General features: G+C 34.0%; 1 protein-coding gene across 6 annotated transcripts in view; it reads right to left on the bottom strand.

Annotated features, from left to right (window-relative positions):
- Window positions 1-613: 613 nt before the first annotated feature.
- The window catches only part of AP3S1 (adaptor related protein complex 3 subunit sigma 1), a 71,263-nt gene continuing 50,139 nt past the window's right edge, over window positions 614-21,737 (bottom strand). Inside the window, exons 4-7 of one of the 6 annotated variants that reach the window (XM_009208917.4) lie at window positions 19,631-19,702; window positions 11,656-11,763; window positions 7,813-7,853; window positions 614-1,334 (exon numbers count right to left, since the gene is read on the bottom strand). In XM_009208917.4, the coding sequence (XP_009207181.1) occupies window positions 7,818-7,853; window positions 11,656-11,763; window positions 19,631-19,702 (216 nt within the window). In that variant the 3' untranslated portion in view covers window positions 614-1,334; window positions 7,813-7,817. Of the gene's footprint in view, window positions 1,335-2,567; window positions 2,617-7,812; window positions 7,854-11,655; window positions 11,764-19,630; window positions 19,703-21,737 lie in introns of those variants that run through there. The other 5 variants (XM_031666411.1, XM_009208918.3, XM_003900013.5 and 2 more) reach the window with 5 other exon arrangements.

Raw genomic sequence — 21,737 nt, 5'->3', positions numbered from 1 at the left:
GATGGCAATCCCAATAATCACAGATTAAATTTCCTGTTATCGTAACATGCTGGAGAGATTAGAGACAGATTAATTTTATTTAGAAAAAATAAAGTAAAATTCATACATGCTGCAAGTCTATGGAAGTGTTTCAAAGAGAACATTTGAAGAAGGAGAACTAGAACTGTAAGGAAAACCTTAGTCTAACTGGAAAAGTAACCTCACTCACAGTTCATGGAAGACCAAATAAAATGTGGGCCAATTATGAGACACTAGAATAAGTGAGTGTTAGGACTTAAGAAAACATTCGTTTAACTTTGCTTTAGGATGAAACAGACAAGTAGAGCCCCAAGGGTTTTTGTATTTAAAATCCATTAGGTATTTGCTGAAATTATTTTTTACCATCTGGGCAAGAAGGAACAAGAGGCAAGGCTTAAAGCTATTTGTATAAAAAAGATTTTACTTTTTCTCAATATACATTTTAGAAAGACTGTCGCCTCCCACTCCAGATCTTATCTTGCACAATATGCATAAGACAGACTGCTCCTGGTTTGTGAAATAATTTTCAGAATAATTTACTGAGTTTCTGAATATTAAAAACTTAAGTATAAAATAAATCGACATTAACAGCTGCTTAATAGTGATAAAATATATTTTTATTTACTTTGTTGAGTCAGAGGGTTGTAAAAAAAATTATTGCTAAAGTAGATATCAGGCAAAAACAGAAAGGTGCTTTAGAAGTCCAGTTACCTTGGAGTTTATTTAAACTAAGAGAAAAAGGTCATAATGTTTTCATGCAATACATACTTGGTTCTTTAAATAACAATTGTATGACAAATAGCAGAAGGAATTAAGGAATGCTGCACTTGTGATCCACACAAAACACCAACATTTTAGGTTGTACATAATTAAAGAAATATCTGAAACACTTTTTAAAACACTGTAATAGCCAATACATAGAGGCATGCCGTAGGTGGGCACAGGAATGCAGTTTAGAAAAGAAAAAAAAAATCACATAGGAACTACTCAATTTCTTTAAAATCACTGAGCAAGAAAAGCAACATTGAACTTTCATACTGATTTTACACAACTTCTATACAGTACCTTGACTTAAATCCAAGAGCAAAAGTTAAGACTCTCCTCCTCTATTTTTGGTAAACAACTGCATGGTAAACTTAGATGACTCTTCCCCCTGGATTTTACCTGGGAGTGGCCTTTTTACATTTTTATTTAAAAGAGGGCAGGTTTGGCACTTTTATACTGATGTCACCAATGTTAATATTTCTTGGGATCTCAGGAAGATTCATATTCTTTACAGCTGATACAGCACGGGCTGGAGCTCCCGCTAAGCCAGCCTGTATACAGAAGCAAATAAAAGAAAAAGAAAATGTACAACTCAGGTGTAGCTCATCATAAAACACTTACAATGGAAGACAACGATAAAAGATTTTCATATAACAAGCTTAGGGACCAGATGGTAGTTTGAATTGGTATGGAATGGTTACTTTGAAATACTGATCTATAAAGAGAAAACAGTGACACATTAAAAAATACAGTGAACACATGCAATGATAACAATGTAAAGATTTAAATACAAATTAATGTGCACTACCACACAATATTCACACAATAAGACCTAAATCTTCACTTGTATCTTGATTTAACTGACATATAGCATGAAGCATGATTTACATTAGTTTCCTTATTAAATATCTCTTGCAACGATCATGATAGATTTTCTTTTGCTTTTAAAATGGCATTTATTATCAATATGTGCTGTGAAATAAAAATTGTAAGTAACAGATCGTGCTTGTTTAATTTCTTTTCTTAGGGATAAACCCTTAAAACATTTTAAAACAATAAAATTAGTTTTTTAAATTGTGGGGGCTCTTTTAAACTTTTCTAAGAAAGTTCTAGAACATTCAAAAAATAGGCTTTTAAGTAAAGCCTCAATCCAAAGAATATAGTTCTGCCTAAAGATGAAACTACAAGAAGAGGATCATTCCAACCCTTTGATGCATTAGTAAAAATATAATGATTAAAAATGTTTTGTCATATAGCATAGATTGAGCAACATATATTCAGCCTACAGTTCACAAATTTAGAGAAAGAAGAGCATAAAAGCAAGAGGGTAGTAAATATAAATAAATGAATTCTAAAATTTCCAGTAAGTACCATTAGTGCATAATACTTGGCTTTCCTATTAGTAGGAACATTTATAATTTGTGAAATAATTTTAAAAGAAAATATGCCTACAAATAAAAGAAAAATGCATATATATCATTTTTCTCACCTACATTAACAGCCTTCATATTTAAGGTTTAATTTTTATACCAATTACATTTCATTAATTTTTATTCAGGCTATATAATAAAGCAAAGTCAACAAAGACATCTGAGTTCAGTGGCATCATTTTGTACAAAAATAGACAACAAAAACGAATCTTCCACTTTGATTAGATTATATATAAGGCAATGTCCATCAAATTAGAAACACTAGCTTTAAGGTCCCTTTTCATAATTTTAGTTTTCTTTTCTTATGTAATCCTACCTTTGTTAATAAAAATAAAAATAATAATAAAGCTGTTACCTGAGAAAAATCTTGACTGATACAAAATAGGCCAGTGTAAACTATTTGCTAAATAAAGGATACAAACATTGTTAAGCAATGAAATAAAGCCATGGATTATCAATTCAGAATTGGAAATAATAGAAAAATTAGTAGAATAGTATTAATAATAAGTATATTCTACACAGGCAATAAGGGTCATACAAATGAATAACTCCATACCCAACTAAATACTGAATAGGGCTGGAGAATTTTTATAATTTAATGGATGTTAGTTATTTTTGATGTACAACTAAAAATGTGACTGACCTCTATACTTATACCTACCTGAAGCAATGAAGTTTTTGTTATCCCCCCTTCCTTCCTCCTCCCCCAAAGATGTTGGAGATACAACTAAATAATAATTAAGGCAGCATGTATCATATTCGAAAGGGTCTTTAATTTGATCATTCCAAGTTAAAGGTCTAGCTACCAAAATTGAGAGTGGGTTGGGATCAAAGAAGAATCTAATTCAAAGAGGTTTACCATCTTTTGGCTTTGTTTTACCAGGAAGTATGTTGTCTACCAAGGAAGAAAAATTTACAAAATTGCAGATGTCCTGGAGGTAGTATCATTTTTTAGACAGGAGGATTTTGTAATTTTTCTAGTTAAAAGACCAATTTGCCACTATTTTTACTTTGGAATTTCCATAAAGAAGACAAATGATGAATTGACTATAGAAAAGTATTGACAAAATATTTGAGTATAAATATTTAAAAAGGCATGAATTATTAAGGGATTTTATTATTGCAAGGGAAATTCTGTGTATCTGTGTATTTTATTGGACACTATGGTTTACACTTATAAATAGTAAACATAATTTTTCAGTATTAAATGTACATGAAGCTCTCTTTTCCATAATATCCTGTACCATGAACAGCTAAAGCAAAAAAAAAAATTAAAAAACACATCCTGTTAAATTTCATTAGACTGAGTTGTATCTTTGTGACCAAAGATGGTGTCGACTATTGCTGCTAACAAGAATACATAAAGTCAATACAGCAATTGATTTAAATAGCATATTTGTGCTTAATATGTAAAACCAAAAGAAGTTTCTAAGTACAACAAACTACAATTCTTCTAAACATAAGCAGCAAGCCATAGACATGCAAAAGATGGGAACTATTCAGAACACGCAAATGAATTAGGAGAATCAAATTATTTCTCAAGCATGTTCAATACTTTTGTATAGTATGCCATGAATTTAAATGGTAGGAAATTTTAAAATTGTAATATGTACTTTAAGTTTTAATTAAACTAACATTTTAAAATAATTATTATGCAAAATATAAAATGTGAAGAAAATATGATAATGACAATTGATCAATAAGTAGATGTTTAAACCAGCTAGCAATGTTTATATATAAAAATTTAGGGCAAAAAAAAGACTTTATGTCACTCAGTCAACACCAGAATGGCTATAAAACAAATTTCATTTTCAGACATTCATGAAAGTGATGCCTGAAACATTTTTATTAAAACATAAAATGTAAAGTAATTTTCCATTAGGGAATCAGTTTGCTGACACAGAGGTATGAAGTAATTTTCATCTTGATTAAGATTTTTTTTTCTAGTAAGATACATTCAAAGCAACAAAGTAACTTTTACTAACACTTAACTTTTCAATGCTAAAACTTACAGAAATTAAGTTTACCTGACTTGTTAGCAGTACAGTAGTCCCCGCTTACCTGTAATTTCACTTTCCATGGTTTCATTTACCCGTGGTTAACTGTGGTCTGAAAATAGGTGTGTACAGTACAATATTGTGACAGAGAGAGGACTCACTCACATAACTTTTTTTTTTTTTTTTTTTTTTTAGATACAGGGTCTGACTCTGTCACCCAGGGTGGAGTGAGTGATGCAATCATGGCTCACTGCAGCCTTGAACTCCTGGGCTCAAGTGATCTTCCCACCTGTCTCCTGAATAGTTAGAACTATAAGTGTGTCCCACCATGCCTAGCTAATGTAAAAAATATACATATCTTTTTGTAGAGATGGGGTCTCACTGTGTTGCCCAGACTGGCTCAAACTCCTGGCCTCAAGTAAATCCCCTGCCTTGGCCCCTTAAAGTGTTGGTATTATAGGCGTGAGCCAGTGCACCTGGCCTCACATGACTTTTATTACATTATACTATTATAACTGTTCTCTTTTATTATTAGTTGTTAATCTCTTACTGTGCCTATTTTAAAAATTAAATTTTATCGTATGTATGTATGTATAGGAAAAAACATAGCATATATAAGGTTCAGTAGTATTCACAGTTTCAGGCATCCATTGGGTGTTTTGGAATGTATCCAACACAGATAAAGGGGGATTACTGTAAACACATTTTTAAACGTAAAAGTAAGATATTTCTGACAGTACAACATAGTTCGTAAAGATTTAAGATTATATAGTTGACACAGCAGAAATAAAAAGAATGAAATTCTACTAGAGAAATAACTTGTTTCCATCTATGTTATACTTGAGCACCACCATGGCAGGTAAAACTGTAGCGACTACACCAATAAAAACAAATATATGAATCCAAAGCAGTTAAGAATATGAACTGGATGAAAGAATGAAGTACAGTATATAAAAGAATGATCATGTTTTCTCTCCCATGAGATTAAATAAATTAACAGAATTAAGAGAAAGAAAACAAAATGAAGTCTGCAAATATACCAAAATGAGGCCAAACAGATAGAAGACTTATACAGACATACTCTTGGAAATTTCAAGCACTTGAATCACAAAGATAGTAATGGATGGATATGATTTGTTTTTGATTTTGTTTTTAAATTGCCAGACCCAAAAATAAACAAAATATGTGCAAGCAAAACTGAAAAAGCAGCATTACTAAAATATATTTCAAAGACCCTGAAAGCTCCCTTTTCTTCATGCAATAAACAATCGACTTTCTTGAAGGGAAAAGGAAAGTAATAATCTTGTTATTTATTTCATAAAATATCATCCTACCATCTTAAAATGTCTTTTTTTTTTCAAGTTTGAAATACAGCATAATAAGATGGTAGTTGGAACAATTTGTACATATTAAAACCTTTACCCACCCTTCCTGCTGGAAGTTGCTATATGCACATTCATAATTTTGACCTAACAGCAAAGTGAAAGAACACCAACATTAATAAACACAATATTAAATGGTTTCAGACTCAAAATCATTAACAAAATAATGGCAGATTTTGAAAGCATGTTTTTGAGCAAAAAAGACAATGTCAACAGTTTAAAAAATTTTTCAACATGAGGTAGAATAACTTTTAATCTGGGGATATATAATAGGCTTGTTCTTTGCTTTAATGGCAGTGCTTTAATATTGCAATTATAAACATTTACATATGCTCATGACAATTCTCTAGTGAGCAATAACTATGGTGTTTTACAGTTTTAACAAAATTAGAATGTTCAAAAATCTAAAAAACCTTCCAAATTATTAGTCATTTTGTACGGATTATCTTCAATTATAGCTTTAATATCAAACGTAGGATTTGCCTGCATGAAAAAAAGAGAGCAGACTAATGACTTTCATGGATTTACTATTACTAGTTTTGACCATTACATGTAACCTCAAGGGTTCTCACCAAAATTTTTTAGAAGTACAAGACAAATGTGTATGTCAAGGTAGAGAGGCAGAACCAACTCATGAGCTGACCGTCCAACATCGGTATTAAAATACCGAGCCACTTTTCTTAGTCTCTACTCTTTGAAAACAGAAACTTGATTTTTTTTTTTTTTAAAGGCCAATTAACAGTTCTAGTAATGAAAGTTAATAGACCCAGGTGATTAGTGGTTCTTTGCTGGAAAATAGCAGTTTAACATAAATTATATACTGTAACACAGAAACTGGCAATAATTTTGCCCACTGGTGAGAATGAGACTACTATGTATTCTCTATATGAGGAACAAAATAACATGGATAGAGGGACCAAAAATGGTACCCCAGTTTTGTGATATAGCCCACAATCTCAAAATAAGATACTATAAAGCCACCTGTATGTTGCTACTTCTCAAACACATCCAGAGAGTAAGTAAAAATTTAGTGGCTAAAAGGCAATGCTTTGTGATATCACCACAATCATCAATTCTCAGTGATGTTTTTCTAATTAGTAAGGTGCATAATCTAACTTTGTAAGTTTACACATTTTTTTCTCCATAGGACTCAATAAATTACTTTTATTTTGAAATTTTCAATCAGAGACCTTAAAAACATTTCTCTTTCTTACATGGTTTTACACAAAAGAGTTGCTCATCACCACATACATGGAACTTTTAAAAAAGTAATTAACACAGTTAATTTATGGTGTGAAAAAAATATACAGGAAATATCAGAAGAAAAATTAGTTTTGTAAAACTAGAGGTCTATTAAAAACATTTCCAATATTTGTCAATATGCTTTGCAAAAATATTCAGGGTTTTTTAATCAATACTAACTAAAACATTAATGTATTTTTACTGATTCTGATTATGACATGTTTGGATGTCAGAAGGTTTGCTACAATGAAAACCCATTGTATTTTGGTCAATATATTTAATTCCATTTTTAGAGCATTCAAGTTTGAAATACAGTCAAGTTTTATAAGGTTTCTGATCTTATTTTCTGTTGGCCACTGTTAATATGCACCTGCAGGTCAAAACTGTAAAAGGAATTCTGTTAAGACTTTGGAACTGAAAACCATTTGAGGGGAAAAAGTACTATTTAACAGTCACTATTCTAAGCCTTCACTGCTTCCCATTTTGTATGCAAAACTCTGAAGGTTCAGCTTTTGGTTTTTAAATTCACAGCTTCCAAAACCCAGCAGGCAATTTTATGTTAGAATCCTAATTTAGAGATGGAAAAAAAACAAATCTGTGAGAGTTAAATTAAGATTGGTTCTGCTATATGATGCTCAAAATAAATTTTACGTTTCTATACACAAAGTAAATTGTCATTTCTGCAAATGCAATTTGTCAGTTAGATGACAATGTTTAAAAAAAATTTAAACTTTCCTTTTACAATGCAGGCAGACAAAACAGAACAAACATGACATCAATGATATACTAGTAAAATACACTAAGTCCAATAAAAGATGAAGAAACTACAAGGAGAAACTAGAATGGAAAATAGGCTACAGGGACTATATGGGTTTATTAACACAAAGAATTTTTGAGTCTGGCCTAAATAATTAATTGCCTTTGACATCATTTTGCTTTCCCTTTGTTATAGCACATATTTCTCAAAGTCAGCAATACCTTGTCTACCTGTCCTGTCTGGGAGACTGAAAGATAAAGGTCTGTAAGAGAGAAGAATGGAAAGAGCTAGAAAGATCAGGATGTTCGGAAAAAAAAAGAGGACTGACTTTCAAAAAGTAGTGACTAAATTCAGACCCATTTATCCATCTTAAGAATAACATGAAATACATAAAAGCTAACAGATCTCCCCAACCCCACCCCTCTACCTCCACCCCCAGGGAGTCCTTTCATTCTTAGGCAGGTTCCTGAGTGCCTCTTATACTTGCCCCGAATCCCATCACCCTCCCAGCTTAAACCCTCCTCTCCCAATATTCCAATGTTACAGTAAACCATTTTTCTATCAAAACAGAACAGATGGAAGTACATTCAGAGTATATCTTTGCTTCTCTCTTTCAGGATCTGGGAGAGCTTTGCTCTACCTGTCTAGGTATTGGGAATTAAATTGATTCACTTTTTTCCATTACCAGAAATGTACTAACTTTAGACCAACATAATAAAAGCTTTGATTTCTGACAAAGGCCCCTAGATAAATGCATGTTATGTTTCAAAAGCTGTGTTTTAATTATACCCAGAATGATTTTTAAAGATAAATGATGTTCCTAAAATATTACTTAAATGATGTAAAATATTGATAACCAGTTCTTTTCATCAATCATGACATTCTTGATTTTAAACGAGTCTTTTTTTGTGTTTGTTTTTGAGATGGAGTCTTACTCTGTCACCCAGGCTGGAGTGCATCGGTGCAATCTTGGCTCACGGCAACCTCCGCCTTCCAGATTCGGGCGATTCTTGTGTCTCAGGCTCCAAAGCGACTGGGATTACAGGCAAGTACCACCATGCCCGGATAATTTTTTTTTTTTTTGTATTTTTAGTAGAGACGGGGTTTCACCATGTTTGCCAGGCTGGTCTCAAACTCCTGACCTCAGGTGATCTGCTTGCTTTGGCCTCCCAAAGCGCTGAGATTACAGGTGTGAGCCACTGCGCCCAGCCAAACAAGTCTTTTAAGTTTATGCTTATATAATAAATTTTAACTGAAATTTAGTAAGAAGATTAGTAAAAGTTTATACTTTGCTTTCAAGTAATTTTGGATTATTCTGCAGAGTAATATCTCTGATAAATTTAACCAATTGAAGTAACATGGACATGAAACATATGAAAGCTTTTGACATTTCAATGTTTCTGGAATAAAGCTAGACGTCGTTCAAACATACTTAAAATATATGAAAGCTACTGAAAAATTAGTCATCATACTTTTCAGTGCTGTTTTAAAAAGATGATCAGGACTAAATGGCCTCACTTTGATTTGAAATCCGATTTCATAACTAAAATATTAGCAGACATTACATGTATAGAAAATATATAATTTTGTGGTTTATCTCCAATCAAACTTAAAACATACTTTCTTGTAAAAGACAAAAAAAGAGAAACTAATTTGGTACCAGCTAACAATTATGTATGATGCAAGATGATCAGGGAATGAAAAATAGAAGTAATCACCAGTATTCTAAACTATTTTAAATAGCATTATTTCTGTGAATGGATTTTAAGTTATAGTATTCTTATAACTATTTCCATTGAAATGTAAATTACATTTTACTGCTCTTTATAGATAAGAAAAATTGCCTCATTAACGAAGTTTTATTCAACAATCAAAAAGCAAATACCCATTATGCAATAATTATAGGTCCTTCATGACTTTCGTCAATATAGCACATTAACCCATTTATGTCAGAGGTTGCAAACTTTTTTTTGTGAAAAATCAGACCTTGGGGATGACCCTGAACAGTAGGATACAAATAACTCCCACAAGCTTAGCATTCCAATAACGGAACACTAGGCATAAATGTGTTAAGTAGCAGAAGAAAAAGAAGGACCACCACCAATGGAAAGGAGTTAAGTACCTGGAAAGGTGAAAATTCCAGACAACTGGTCATACTTTTTATAGATGATTATACAGAATTCACAAATTACTAGATACTCATTCATTATACCAGTTATTAAAGGATTGCATAACTGTTTGTCCCTTGGCATTTAAAATCTATAACCATACAGTTTTGCAAAGCAATGTTTAACAAATGACATATATTTTAAGTTCTTTTAAAACTTTAAAAGCAATAGCTCAGGGTTTACAGTAACCTTTTCTTTACTAAATAATATATTGCAAGTCATTTATACTAAATTAAATTATGAGTCTTTTTCCTTGTCCCAAAACAAAATTTTCTCTATTAACCTAATTTATGTTTTCCACTTTCAAAAGCCAATATTTTAAAAATTGGCTATAGGACAAACAAAATGTATAGTTACTTAAGAGAATCTTAGCTCTAAATCACCATTATAAACTTCTCCTTTGGGAAACCAACAGGAATGGGAAATTGAGATAAAAATGCAATACTATTTTATTTAAAAGAGAACATTGGAAAATGTTTTTATAAGAAAGCTTCAACTGTTTCTAGATTTCAAATTTATTCTTCATTCTGCGTTTTCTTCAATTAAAATGGGCACAGAATTGAGTTAAACTGATCCTTTAAAATGCCAACAAGATAAATTTTTCAGAACTCACCTGTTGTAAATTAATGCCAGTGTATTTTTAATACCTTGATGTTTTCATAGTAATATTTACTTTAAATCAACAGAACATCTGAGCTTAACACTAATAATTATAAATAAAGTTTGTTTTTTCCAATCTGAGTTATGACTGCAAATACCAAATGTAAGAGTATCCTCAAACCAGCTGGGTGGTGAATGAGATATCAAAAAATTATTGATCTTTTTTTTTTTTTTGAGATGAAGTTTCACTCTGTCGCCCAGGAGTGCAGCGACGTGATCTTGGCTCACTGCAACCTCCACCTCCAGGGTTCAAGTGGTTCTTGTGCCTCAGCCTCCCGAGTAGCTGGGATTACAGGTGCGCTCTACATGCCCAGCTAATTTTTTTTTTTTTTTTGTAGAGACAGGGTTTCACCATGTTGGCCAGGCCAGTCTCGATCTCCTGACCTCAAGTGATAAAACTATTGCTCTTTCTAAACCTCTGCTAGGGTAATAAACAACCCAAATAATGTGAACCCGGGCGGCTCAGCTACAGCACCTGCTACTGATATTCAGACTAGTGCTTGAGGGAAGAGTCACTAAAATTCTGAAGTAGGGTTTTTATACAATGCTAAAGTGCTGGTTGTTCCTCATTTATCCAATCTAAGGTTGAATCTAACAGCAGAAAGTTAGCTAAGTATAACAAACCAATCCTATAGAATGCAATAAAAACCACGGATATATATGTACCAATGTCTAAAATATGTGACTTAACTAACTTGTCAGTGAAATCTTAGGGAAAGATCTAGAATTAAAAGATAAAGGTATTGAATTTCTTTTTTGAATGTGAACTCAAACATGCTAGGCATTTATTTATAACTTGAAACATTACTTACTTCCTTATAAGAATTCCATTTCCTGTCCCTGCCCTTTCCAGAAGTAGTTTTGTAACACAAAATTTATATATCTTTAAAATATTAGTTCTAAGACTTCCTTGATAATTACTGACGTTTTACAAAGCAAATATTAGATTCCACTATTCAGATAATTCTTTTAAGCAATAAGATTTGGAATTGTGCTTATTACCCAAGGCAGCTATGACTGTGGCTAAAAGAAGAATACACAAAGCTGTTTGGCAGATAATAGTCACAGAACCTTTAGCATACTAATATGTGTATATTCAATTTTTTAAAAACTGAATAAGTATAACGGCTGAACCTAAAGGGTGATACTGAAGGACAAACAGTGAAAGCTACAAATCATGCGTAATCTGTCATCATGCTTAGAACCTTTCTTAACTATAGCATTTTCCATTCTTACCTCAGATTTTTCCAGCTTATTTTGTGCATCAATTTGTGTAACAATCTCATTCATGTTTGTCTCCAATACCATTCCCCCCATCACCATTTCTGCAAGAATATTGTGAACCTAAAGGAAATAAAAGAACATATACCCATAAAGAAAACTGACTAAAAAGAAGTTTCATGATTCACTTTTTGTTTCAAATACCACTTCATCTATATTAAATGTATGAGTGGTAAAAACAACTTGGAGTAAGGGCTCATAATCCACTTTCATCACTACTGTGAAGTCCTAGGCAGTTATATAACCCCCTTAAGTTAATAGGCTATAAAACATTAAGTTAATGAGCTTAATAGGCTATAAAACAAAAACAATAGTACTAGCTTCATAGGACTGTTGAAAGGAATAAGGTAAGCCAACGCAGTACTCAAAACAAAGTAAATGACTAGTAAATATTAACTACCATTCTTCTTATTATGTCAAGTTTAATACTAAAATATGATTTATAAGGGTCTTTTATGCCAGATTCTTAGCCGACAATAATTAGGTTGTTATTTTACTCATTGTACTTAATGAAGCAATGTAGTACAGTACTTCTAACAGGCTCTAGATTGGAAAAAGGTAGAATTTTTAAAATTGTGGGTACTTTAATAGTGCTTTTATCCCCAAATCCTCTACACATGTAATACTCAGATTTCTTCTCATAAATACATCTTATAATGACTAAAAATGGTGTCTTCCATTGGGAAGTAAAAATATAACTTCATGTCTTTTCATAAGGTATTATTGGATCAAAGAAATCAACAATTCAGAGCTGAATTACATTTCACAGAAGAATCTACTCTGCTATATATATATATTTTTAAATAATGTGGTAAGGTTAGAAACGGAGACTCCAAAATTAGATAAGCATGAATACCGGCTCTACCACTTATTACTTGTAGTCTTTGAGCAGTTACTTCAGCTCTCTGAGTCTGTTACCTTATTTACAAAATAGAGACAGCAATAATATAGGCACCTCATAGAATTACCATAACAATTACATAAATAATTCATGTAAGTGCTTAGCATAGAACTACTAAGTATTATAAGGTAATTTATTTTTTTTCAATGAATTCTTTTTAGGAATTAAATATATATTATTTGATTTAAATTTCTTTGTAAGATTTCATGCAAACTTATTCATAATTTTAAAAATATCCCTGGAGGCTGGGTATGGTGGCTCACACCTGTAATCCCAACACTTTGGGCGGATGAGGTGGACAGATCACTGGCAATATGGTAAAACCCTGTCTTTACAAAAAATGCAGAAAATTAACCAGGCATAGTGCCTCACGTCTGTACTTCCAGTTACTCGGAAGGCTGACCCAGGAGGACTGCCTGAGCCTGGGAAGCAGAGGGTGCAATGAGCCAAAATCACAGTACTGCCCTCTAGCCTGGGCAACAGAGTGAGACCCTGTCTCAAAAAAAAAAAAAAAAAAAATCATCATCATTTACTATTTTTCATTTTGGAAATATGGATACCTCATGCACAAATTATGAAGACAAATTTATATAAATTACTTTTCCTAGCCAACCAAACTAAACCAGACATCACAGTGTTTTGAAAACTACCGTAACTTAAAAAAAAAAGAATATAGGCAAATGACTAAAAGTTCACACAGAAACTTATGTATGAACAACAATAGTCTCTACCACACTCTGCATCCGTTATGAGGTCCCTTATCCAAAGCTAATCAGTCAGCTATATCTTAGGTATCCTAGAAAACTTGCTGTGCACATACTTGTTATACATGTGTATATGCATATCTAATTTACACAAATGAGAACATATTATATACATTAATTTTTGCAGTTCTGTAAGAAAATAAAGAATTGAAAGTTAGAGTCAGGAAAGAATGAGAAATTAAGTTAGGAAAACCATGAAAGAGACTGGTGACAAATGAAACTGTATTGGTAAGAGCAAACAAACAAAAATATAAAAATTTAAAACAGTGAATCAACATTAACTATTAGACATATATTTGTATAATGAGATCTCTCACTGATCTCTGTCAGAGAAGCAAGTTGCAAATATGGAAAATGAGAAAGCCAGAAGAAATTCTATAGTATTGTACTAGATTCTGAGGTATTAAGAAGTGGTCAATGACTTTTAATATACATATCAAGATCTAGAAACAGCTGTGTGTGTATACACACATCTATTTCCCAGTTCAGTTCACTAAGAACCAGGAGTCATGTTACCCCAGCAACAATGAGCAAACACAGTGCCCAAATGGTCATTTCTAAACATCATTCTCCACTGAAAGAAGCCAGGGTTCCTTTGAGAAATGGCTGACTTGAGGGCTGGAGCATAAAATATTTAAGATGCTCTGTTCATTGAAAAGGCCAAGAAACAATGAGCAGCTTCATAATTATGAGCACCTCTAGACTGTGGTTACTATATACTATCTCCAACACAAAGGCATCAGGGCTCCTAGAAAGATGGGCAACTTGAACATAAAAGAAAATAATGTCTGCAATTGACTTAAACAAATCAAATACATTAAAATATTTTTGTCATAGGATACTAAAAAACTTAAATGATCTTTTTTGGTGGATATTAGAAAAGCAACCAGTTATGAAAATTGGTAAATATAAAAAAAAACCTCTAGAATTTATCTGGCCTTTCCTATATAAACTGTGCCTTTTATTTAAACCCATCTTTGTCTTCAATGAATTATTTCATTCAATGTACTTTTAGTGTATTGAATATTATTTCTACCTTTAATTATACTTTCTCTTTTCTCCCAATATTTGTTAGTTTGATCTAATTTTATTACACTATTCTCTTCCTTTTAAATATGAGACTCTACTGTGCTTATACTTCCCATTAATAAATATCTCTCCCTCTTAAATGACTTTGTTATTATTTATAAAACAAATATCAAGTCTTTCTAGATCACTGAGACCTTGTTTTCCTAATAAAATACTTTAATTCTTCCTCATTCTTTTTTCTCTCAATTGGATATGACCCTCCAAGTACTTGTATAATACATGTTAAACGCATCCTTCAAAGTCTCTTATCTTCTTCATGTTTTCTATCTTTCAGTCTTATGCTTTGAGATAATTTCCTATACTTGATCTTCTACCTTTAATTCAAGCCTCAATTGTGACCACCGTCTTTAAAACTTTTCAGTCTGAAAAACTCTTTTCAAGCCCAATAAGACTTTTCCAAATCTTAAGTACTTTTTAAATCATTTTAAAATTTCAAGTGAGAGGCCAGGTGGTGGCTCACACCTGCAATCCCAATGCTTTGGGAGGCCAAGGCAGGAGGATCACTTGAGGCCAGGAGTTCAAGACCAGCCTGGGCAACACAGCAAGACCCCAATCATACCAAATAAATAAATTTTAAAATAATAAAATTTCAAGTGTTACTCTATCTTCTCCAGTAGTTCTTTTCCATGGAGCGTAATTTCTGATTGTTCAATGTATCCATCTTTCTTGTTCAGATGGCAGTGCTTTTTTTCCTATTGGTTTACTGTGCTCAGGGCTGGCCTCCAAGATATTATTAATGACTAGCTCCTTTATTTGGTGAAAGTAAAAGGAGTCTCTCATTCTGTGCCTGTGGTTAAAGGCCAGGCTATCAAAATCCTCAAGAGGGACCAGGTTGGAGGAAAACACTCTGCTCTTAAGTCTTCATTCTCTCAGCCTCAAGGGTAGGAAAGACACTTGGGCCTCCAATCAGATCTCTACACTAATCACTTGTGGAGGCAAGTGGGGGAATGCAGAGAGGAGAACAGAGTATATTAATAGCTGTCATTATCAAAGTCATACATCCTCCAAATCAAGCCCTTTAGCTGTCTCATTTTGCCTTGGATTTGGATGCTTTGTTCCAATACGGGCAAAAACAAGGGGCCACCCAATTGAAGTCACACTATACAGGAAATGGGCAGATAACTCAGCAGCTCCTCCCAGCAAATCCACAATAAACATGTAGTCTAAGTAAGAAACATACTGAATTATTCATATTTTAGGATTTTAGGGGTAATAACCACAGCATAACTTAGCTGTACGTGATAATGGGTCTGACTCCATCTTTTATGTTTCTCTGCTCACAGCCTTCAAGTTCTACTAGTCCCCATTCCTCTTCTGCCTCATATCTGGGCAAGCTGTTAAGAAGGTCTGGGTGCTCCTTCCTTTACACTAGTGGAAAGTTCAGACTAGCTAAGACCTGGCCCACATGCAGAAATCCTCACCCCATTCCCAGTACCAAACCACCAGAAAACCCAAGCCCAGTGTTGTTCTCTGCTTTCTCCAGAAAGCCTCATTATGTGAGTAATAAACCTTTTCCAACCCTCTTGGGGCACCTGTGACATTGTTAGTCTCTACATCCAAACCAACTGTGAGTAGGGGCGGGTCTGTCCCACTACTTCAGGGTGACCACACTAGCCTATGTGATTGATACAGCTATTAGCATGTAAAGATTTATAAAAAGAAACCGGTAACAACCATGATAAAAGAAAATGTGTGACAGTGGTTTACAGGTTGGATGGCTGGCCCCATGGAAACTGTTGTATTTGAGGCTAGGAAGTTACTGATGCATGTCTGTAGTGGCAAAATATTTGGTACAATTATCATCTGTGATACCTTGAAAAGCAGATAAATTTACCCAATGAAAACTTTTTTTCTGACATATAAACTAACAACGTTCTGGATAGTGGCAGCTCTGTTACCATGGATACCAAAATGACAGCATGTGGAATACGATAAAAATACTGCGTGAATAGGAAAGAACCCTTTTTTGTTTCACGGGGTTAACATTTTCATGTTTATTACTGCAGCATAAATTAACTCATCCTGACTGATAACAGAAGGCGTATTCTCTACAACTTTCTCTTTTCATCTACTCAGTTGTGACCCAGAAGCAGTCTGAGGGTTGTGTGTAAACCTCTCTGGGTCTTGCCTTTAAGAAAGTGTGAGCCGTTACTGGGCGTGGTGGCTCACGCCTGTAATCCCAGCACTTTGGGAGGCTGAGGCAGGTGGCTCACGAGGTCAGGAGATCAAGACCATCCTGACTAACACTGTGAAATCCCATCTCTACTAAAAAAAATACAAAAAAATTAGCCAGGTGTCGTGGTGGGTGCCTGTAGTCCCAGCTACTCGGGAGGCTGAGGCAGGAGAATGGCGTGAACCTGAGAGGCGGAGCTTGCAGTGAGCTGAGATCGCACCACTGCACTCCAACCTGGGCGACAGAGAGAGGCTCCGTCTCAAAAAAAAAAAAAAAAGAAAAGAAAATGTGAGCTGAGTCACTCAGAAGATTCCTACTGCTGGAAGGTCCAGAGCAGCTTAAAAGTTGAAATTTAAAAATAAATATATATTTTTTAAGTTGAAAATAATTTTCATCAAAGGGCTGAAAGCAAAGTTAGCATTGTCTTGGAGAATAGGAAGGAAATACTTATTTGATCTCCGACTCTTGGTATCCCAAAAGTTTTGTCTCCTTGCCTTGAAAAAATAAAACAAGATCTTAGCCCAGAGAAAAGAGAGACAGTTAATTTTGGCAGGTTCTAAAATAGTGATATAGTGTTGTGTAAAATGAACAGGCTACACAAAATACATATTGTATGATTCCATCTTTACTGTTTTAAAGATGCATTTGTTTAAAGATTATTTATTTTAAAGATGTAAAATCAAGAACTATACATATTCTAAAATGTTATCAATAGGCAATCTCTGGGATAGGGATGATTTTCACATATTTTTCTCATCTGTATTTTCTGATTTTTCTAAAATGAATGCATACTAATGAGAAATAGAAGTTTTAAAAACATTTTGTATCATGTATGGAAGTTGCAGATGAGTACAGCTTAATTTTCTTCGAAATTTTTATTCTCTTTCTCTAGTAAAAAAATACTAGAACCTTATTCTTACCACCACATTTCACAACAGAGTCCTCAATTTTCTTAAAAGATGGTAAATGTGTTTATATAAGCTAATGATGACCTCTCAGCAGTCATTTTAAAACACAGCTTTCCAAAAATTTTAATCATGTATCAAAACATAAATTTTTTTCTTTTTTGAGACAGGGTCTCACTCCGTCACCCAGGCTGAAGTTCAGTGGCACAATCATGGCTCACTGCAGCCTCAACCTCCCCGGGCTCAGGTGATCCTCCCTCCTTAGCCTCCCAACCAGCTAGCACTACAGATGCATAACACCACACCTGGCTAATTTTTGTATTTTTTGTAGAGACTGGGTTTTGCCATTTTGCCCAGGATGGCCTTAAACTCCTGGGCTCAAGCAATCCTCCGACCTCAGCCTCCCAAAGTACTGGGATTACAGACATGAGCACTTGCACCTGGTCTTCAAAACATAATTTTGAGTATTGTGAACCCTAATGACTAAAAATAACAAGAGTCTTTGTAAGTGTGAAAAAGCATTAGACATAGTAATTAGAGAAAAACAGCAGAACACTAAAAACAGACTCATAAACATATCATGTTTAAGTACTCTGTCCAAAGTGAATTAATTTATAAAATCAAATCACTTGGTAAATGAGAGATATGATCTAGAATATTGGCTAAAGAGAAAAGTATTTTTTTGACATTCACAAATAATGAAATTCATGCCTTGTACTTTGATTGTGATGCTGGTTTCATGTACTATACACACTTGTCAAATCTTAGTTTTGTAAGCTTAAACCTGTTGACTTTTTTTTGAGACGGAGTCTCGCTCTGTCGCCCAGACTGGAGTGCAGTGGCCGGATCTCAGCTCACTGCAAGCTCCGCCTCCTGGGTTTACGCTATTCTCCTGCCTCAGCCTCCCGAGTAGCTGGGACTACAGGCGCCAGCCACCTCGCCCGGCTAGTTTTTTGTATTTTTTAGTAGAGACGGGGTTTCACTGTGTTAGCCAGGATGGTCTCGATCTCCTGACCTCGTGATCCGCCCGTCTTGGCCTCCCAAAGTGCTAGGATTACAGGCTTGAGCCACCGCGCCCGGCCACCTGTTGACTTTTAACACCTGTACATTATGCCTCAATAAAGTCAATTTTTAAAAATCACACTGCATTTTTTTTTTTTTGCTAAAATTTTCAGACTATCTTATTCAATAGTTGAATCACTCATAAAGAATCTCTTAGATTATACAAACTTAATACAGAATAAAATCTGCACATAGTGCAAGTGGAATCTCTTCCTCCTAAGTTCCGTATCACAAATATCAACCAATACTGGTAGAAATCTGTCATTCTTTCTCTCACCTCCAGCTTTCAATAAGCCATCAAATCCTATCACTTCTACCTTCTCCCAAACCTCATCTTAGTGTCTTACCTTCTTTCAAACCTCATGGTAGTGTCTTAGTCATTTCTTTCTGGACTACTGCAATAAACTCTTAATTGACTTCCCTGTGTTTAATTTCTCAACCTATCAATCCAATCTCCATAACACAAGAAAAAATCATTCTATCAAAAATATATACAAACAAAGCAATAATAATGTCAGTAAAAACCTGTTTAAAAACATTAAATTGCCTCACAATAAAGTTCAAAGTCATGGCATTAATGGTTCTTTTAAATTAGGCCTGTTGATCAATATCAGTCCCTCCTCACAAAAAGGCCTATATTTTGTATCTCTGCCAGTAGGACCATCCTCTCCTTTTCTATGTATGAAATATATACTAATCCCTTAAAAATCCAGTTTAAATGTAATTTCCTCCCTTCACAGTCTCCTAGGGAGAGGTAAGTGGTTCAGCTGTGTCCCCATTGACATCCTGTACATACTATTATTATTTGTTAATGCCATTGTTTCCGCCCTTAGATGTGAACTCCTCTAAGGAAGGATCTGAATCTTCTCCACCAAGCACAAAGCCTGGCTCATAGTAAAAACAATTTATGAACTGAATAATAAAAGAATAAAATAAGAGAAAAAAATAGAATTATTCATTAAAGCCACTTTTGCTATGACAATTGTAAGTTAATTTTTTTTAAAAAAAAGCTTAGATGTGACAATAGAAATAGTACCTTGTCTACATGGAAAATCAAATCCAGTTCACAGACATTTTCAAAACATTTGTCTAATGTTTCCACAAATACCTATGGAAAAAGAAAAAAGGTTTTGAGACTGTTTAAATTTATTCAAACCTGTTATCTATAAGGAAGGCAATTCTTAATTATGAACTAAAATTTTGTATAATACATTTATCTTTTTCAAACTAAAAATTGTATTAAATATTAAAAAAGTAAAAAAAGAATAGAGTCCTAAAAATACCAAGTTTAACTACAGATAAACTACTTTTCAATATGTAAGTATAGAAAACAAAATAAACTTTTTTTGAAAATCACTAAAACTAGAAAGTCTTAGCACCACTTCTTACAAAATCACTTAAAAATACTCAACTAAGTCTCCTTATTTTGACGTGAGTGGGGGAAGAAAGCTCATTAGGAAATATCTATCAAGAGAGGTGAGGCACAGTCCAACTCCCTACTATATCTAATGTAGCCAGTAACTTTTAATTATCAAATCAGTATAAAAGACCACTAAAAACTACTTATGGAAAAAGCACAGACCTTGGCATCAGACTTACCTGGGTACAAACTCTAAACTGAGTAACCTGTATGACATCGTGTGGAAAAGAGTCATCTCAACAAGCTTGCATTGTTCAAACTCTGCACATTCCCATAAATGGACTGTTTTCAGGACTAGCCCTTGGCCAGCTCCTGAGAACTAAGCTCCCACCTTTTAGAAAGTTGTCCGATTAGAGTGTTTTTGTGTGCTGGAGGTCTTGGGCCATGCTGTACCAGTATGAGCAGGGACTTTATGTTAATAATGTTGATTTACAGTGAATATAAGCTTTTTCTCTGAGGATCTGAAGCTTAAGTAGCCAAGGTCAGTCATGCAGGCATGACATACCTATGTGACTGACCCCCAGGGTAAACTTCCCTGGTTGAGAATACTCTGTACACATTATCACATATTTTGGGGGAAATTAAACATGTCCTGTGTAACTCCAGTAGAAAGGAACACCTGACAGCTTGCAACTGGAGTCTTCCAGACTTCATCCCATGTGCCTTTGCTGACTTTACTCTGTATCCTTTCACTATAATAAACCATAGCATGAATATAGCAACTTCTGAGTCCAGTGCATCCTAGTAAATGATTGAGATGGTCTTGATGATCCCTGATGCAAACCTTCAAAAATCAGTCTCTTAAATTCCACACTGCATAGTTGTCACCAACTATTCTATTCCCATTTCTATTCTCACCACCCCTTTCAGTGGTAATTTCAGATAAAGTGACCATACAATTTATAATCCCAAATGGGGCAGTATTAAAAGTAAAAAGAAACAGCTATTAATACTAAATTATATAATAGGATGCAATATCATCATAATGTAATAACAGCCTGGAACAACAGCTATAAACCAGGACTATCCCTAGTTTATTGAAATGAATAGTCATCCCACTATTCACAGGTGATCCTATGGGGAAAGTAGTAAAATGTAAACAAAAGGCTTCTTGCTATAGTTGCTCCTATGTAGGGCACCTTTCTACACATCCACAATCCAAGGTTCCTTCCTGGCATCAATGTTAGATAGCTAAGTGGACATGTAACTACAGTTCATCCTTGAACAACATAGAGTTTGGGACTCCAACCCTCCAGGCAGCTGAAAATTCATGCATAACTTTGAATTCCCCAAATCTACTAATAGTTCACTGTTGATGGAAGCCTTACCAATGACATAGTTAATTAACACATATTTCATATTTCACAAAATATGTGAAATAACGTTTTCATGCCTGCTGGGGTACGACTTCATGAAATTTCCCAAAAATTTCCTTTTCTTGCTGTTCAACGGTCTGTATGCTGGATCCACTTATCTTGAAATGGAAAGCAACCACAGCTGCAGATCTCAATCTAAGGTACATATCAAGTGATTCAACTTTTGCTGGTAATGTCATGACATTCTCTGCTTCTTGGGGGCACTTCTACCATCACTAGTGGCACTTGGTATGGGAGTTACCATGGTGTTATTTAAGGATTACGATATTGAGTAAACATGATGAAAAATACATAAGAACCAGGAGAGATTACTTTTTGCTCATGGGGACATAGCAATTAGCAGGACA

Source organism: Papio anubis, chromosome 5 (assembly GCF_008728515.1).
Source record: "Papio anubis isolate 15944 chromosome 5, Panubis1.0, whole genome shotgun sequence".
NCBI classification, from domain to species: Eukaryota; Metazoa; Chordata; class Mammalia; order Primates; family Cercopithecidae; genus Papio; species Papio anubis.
Note: the sequence above shows the minus strand (reverse complement) of the source record. Positions and strands in the feature narration are given on the sequence as shown.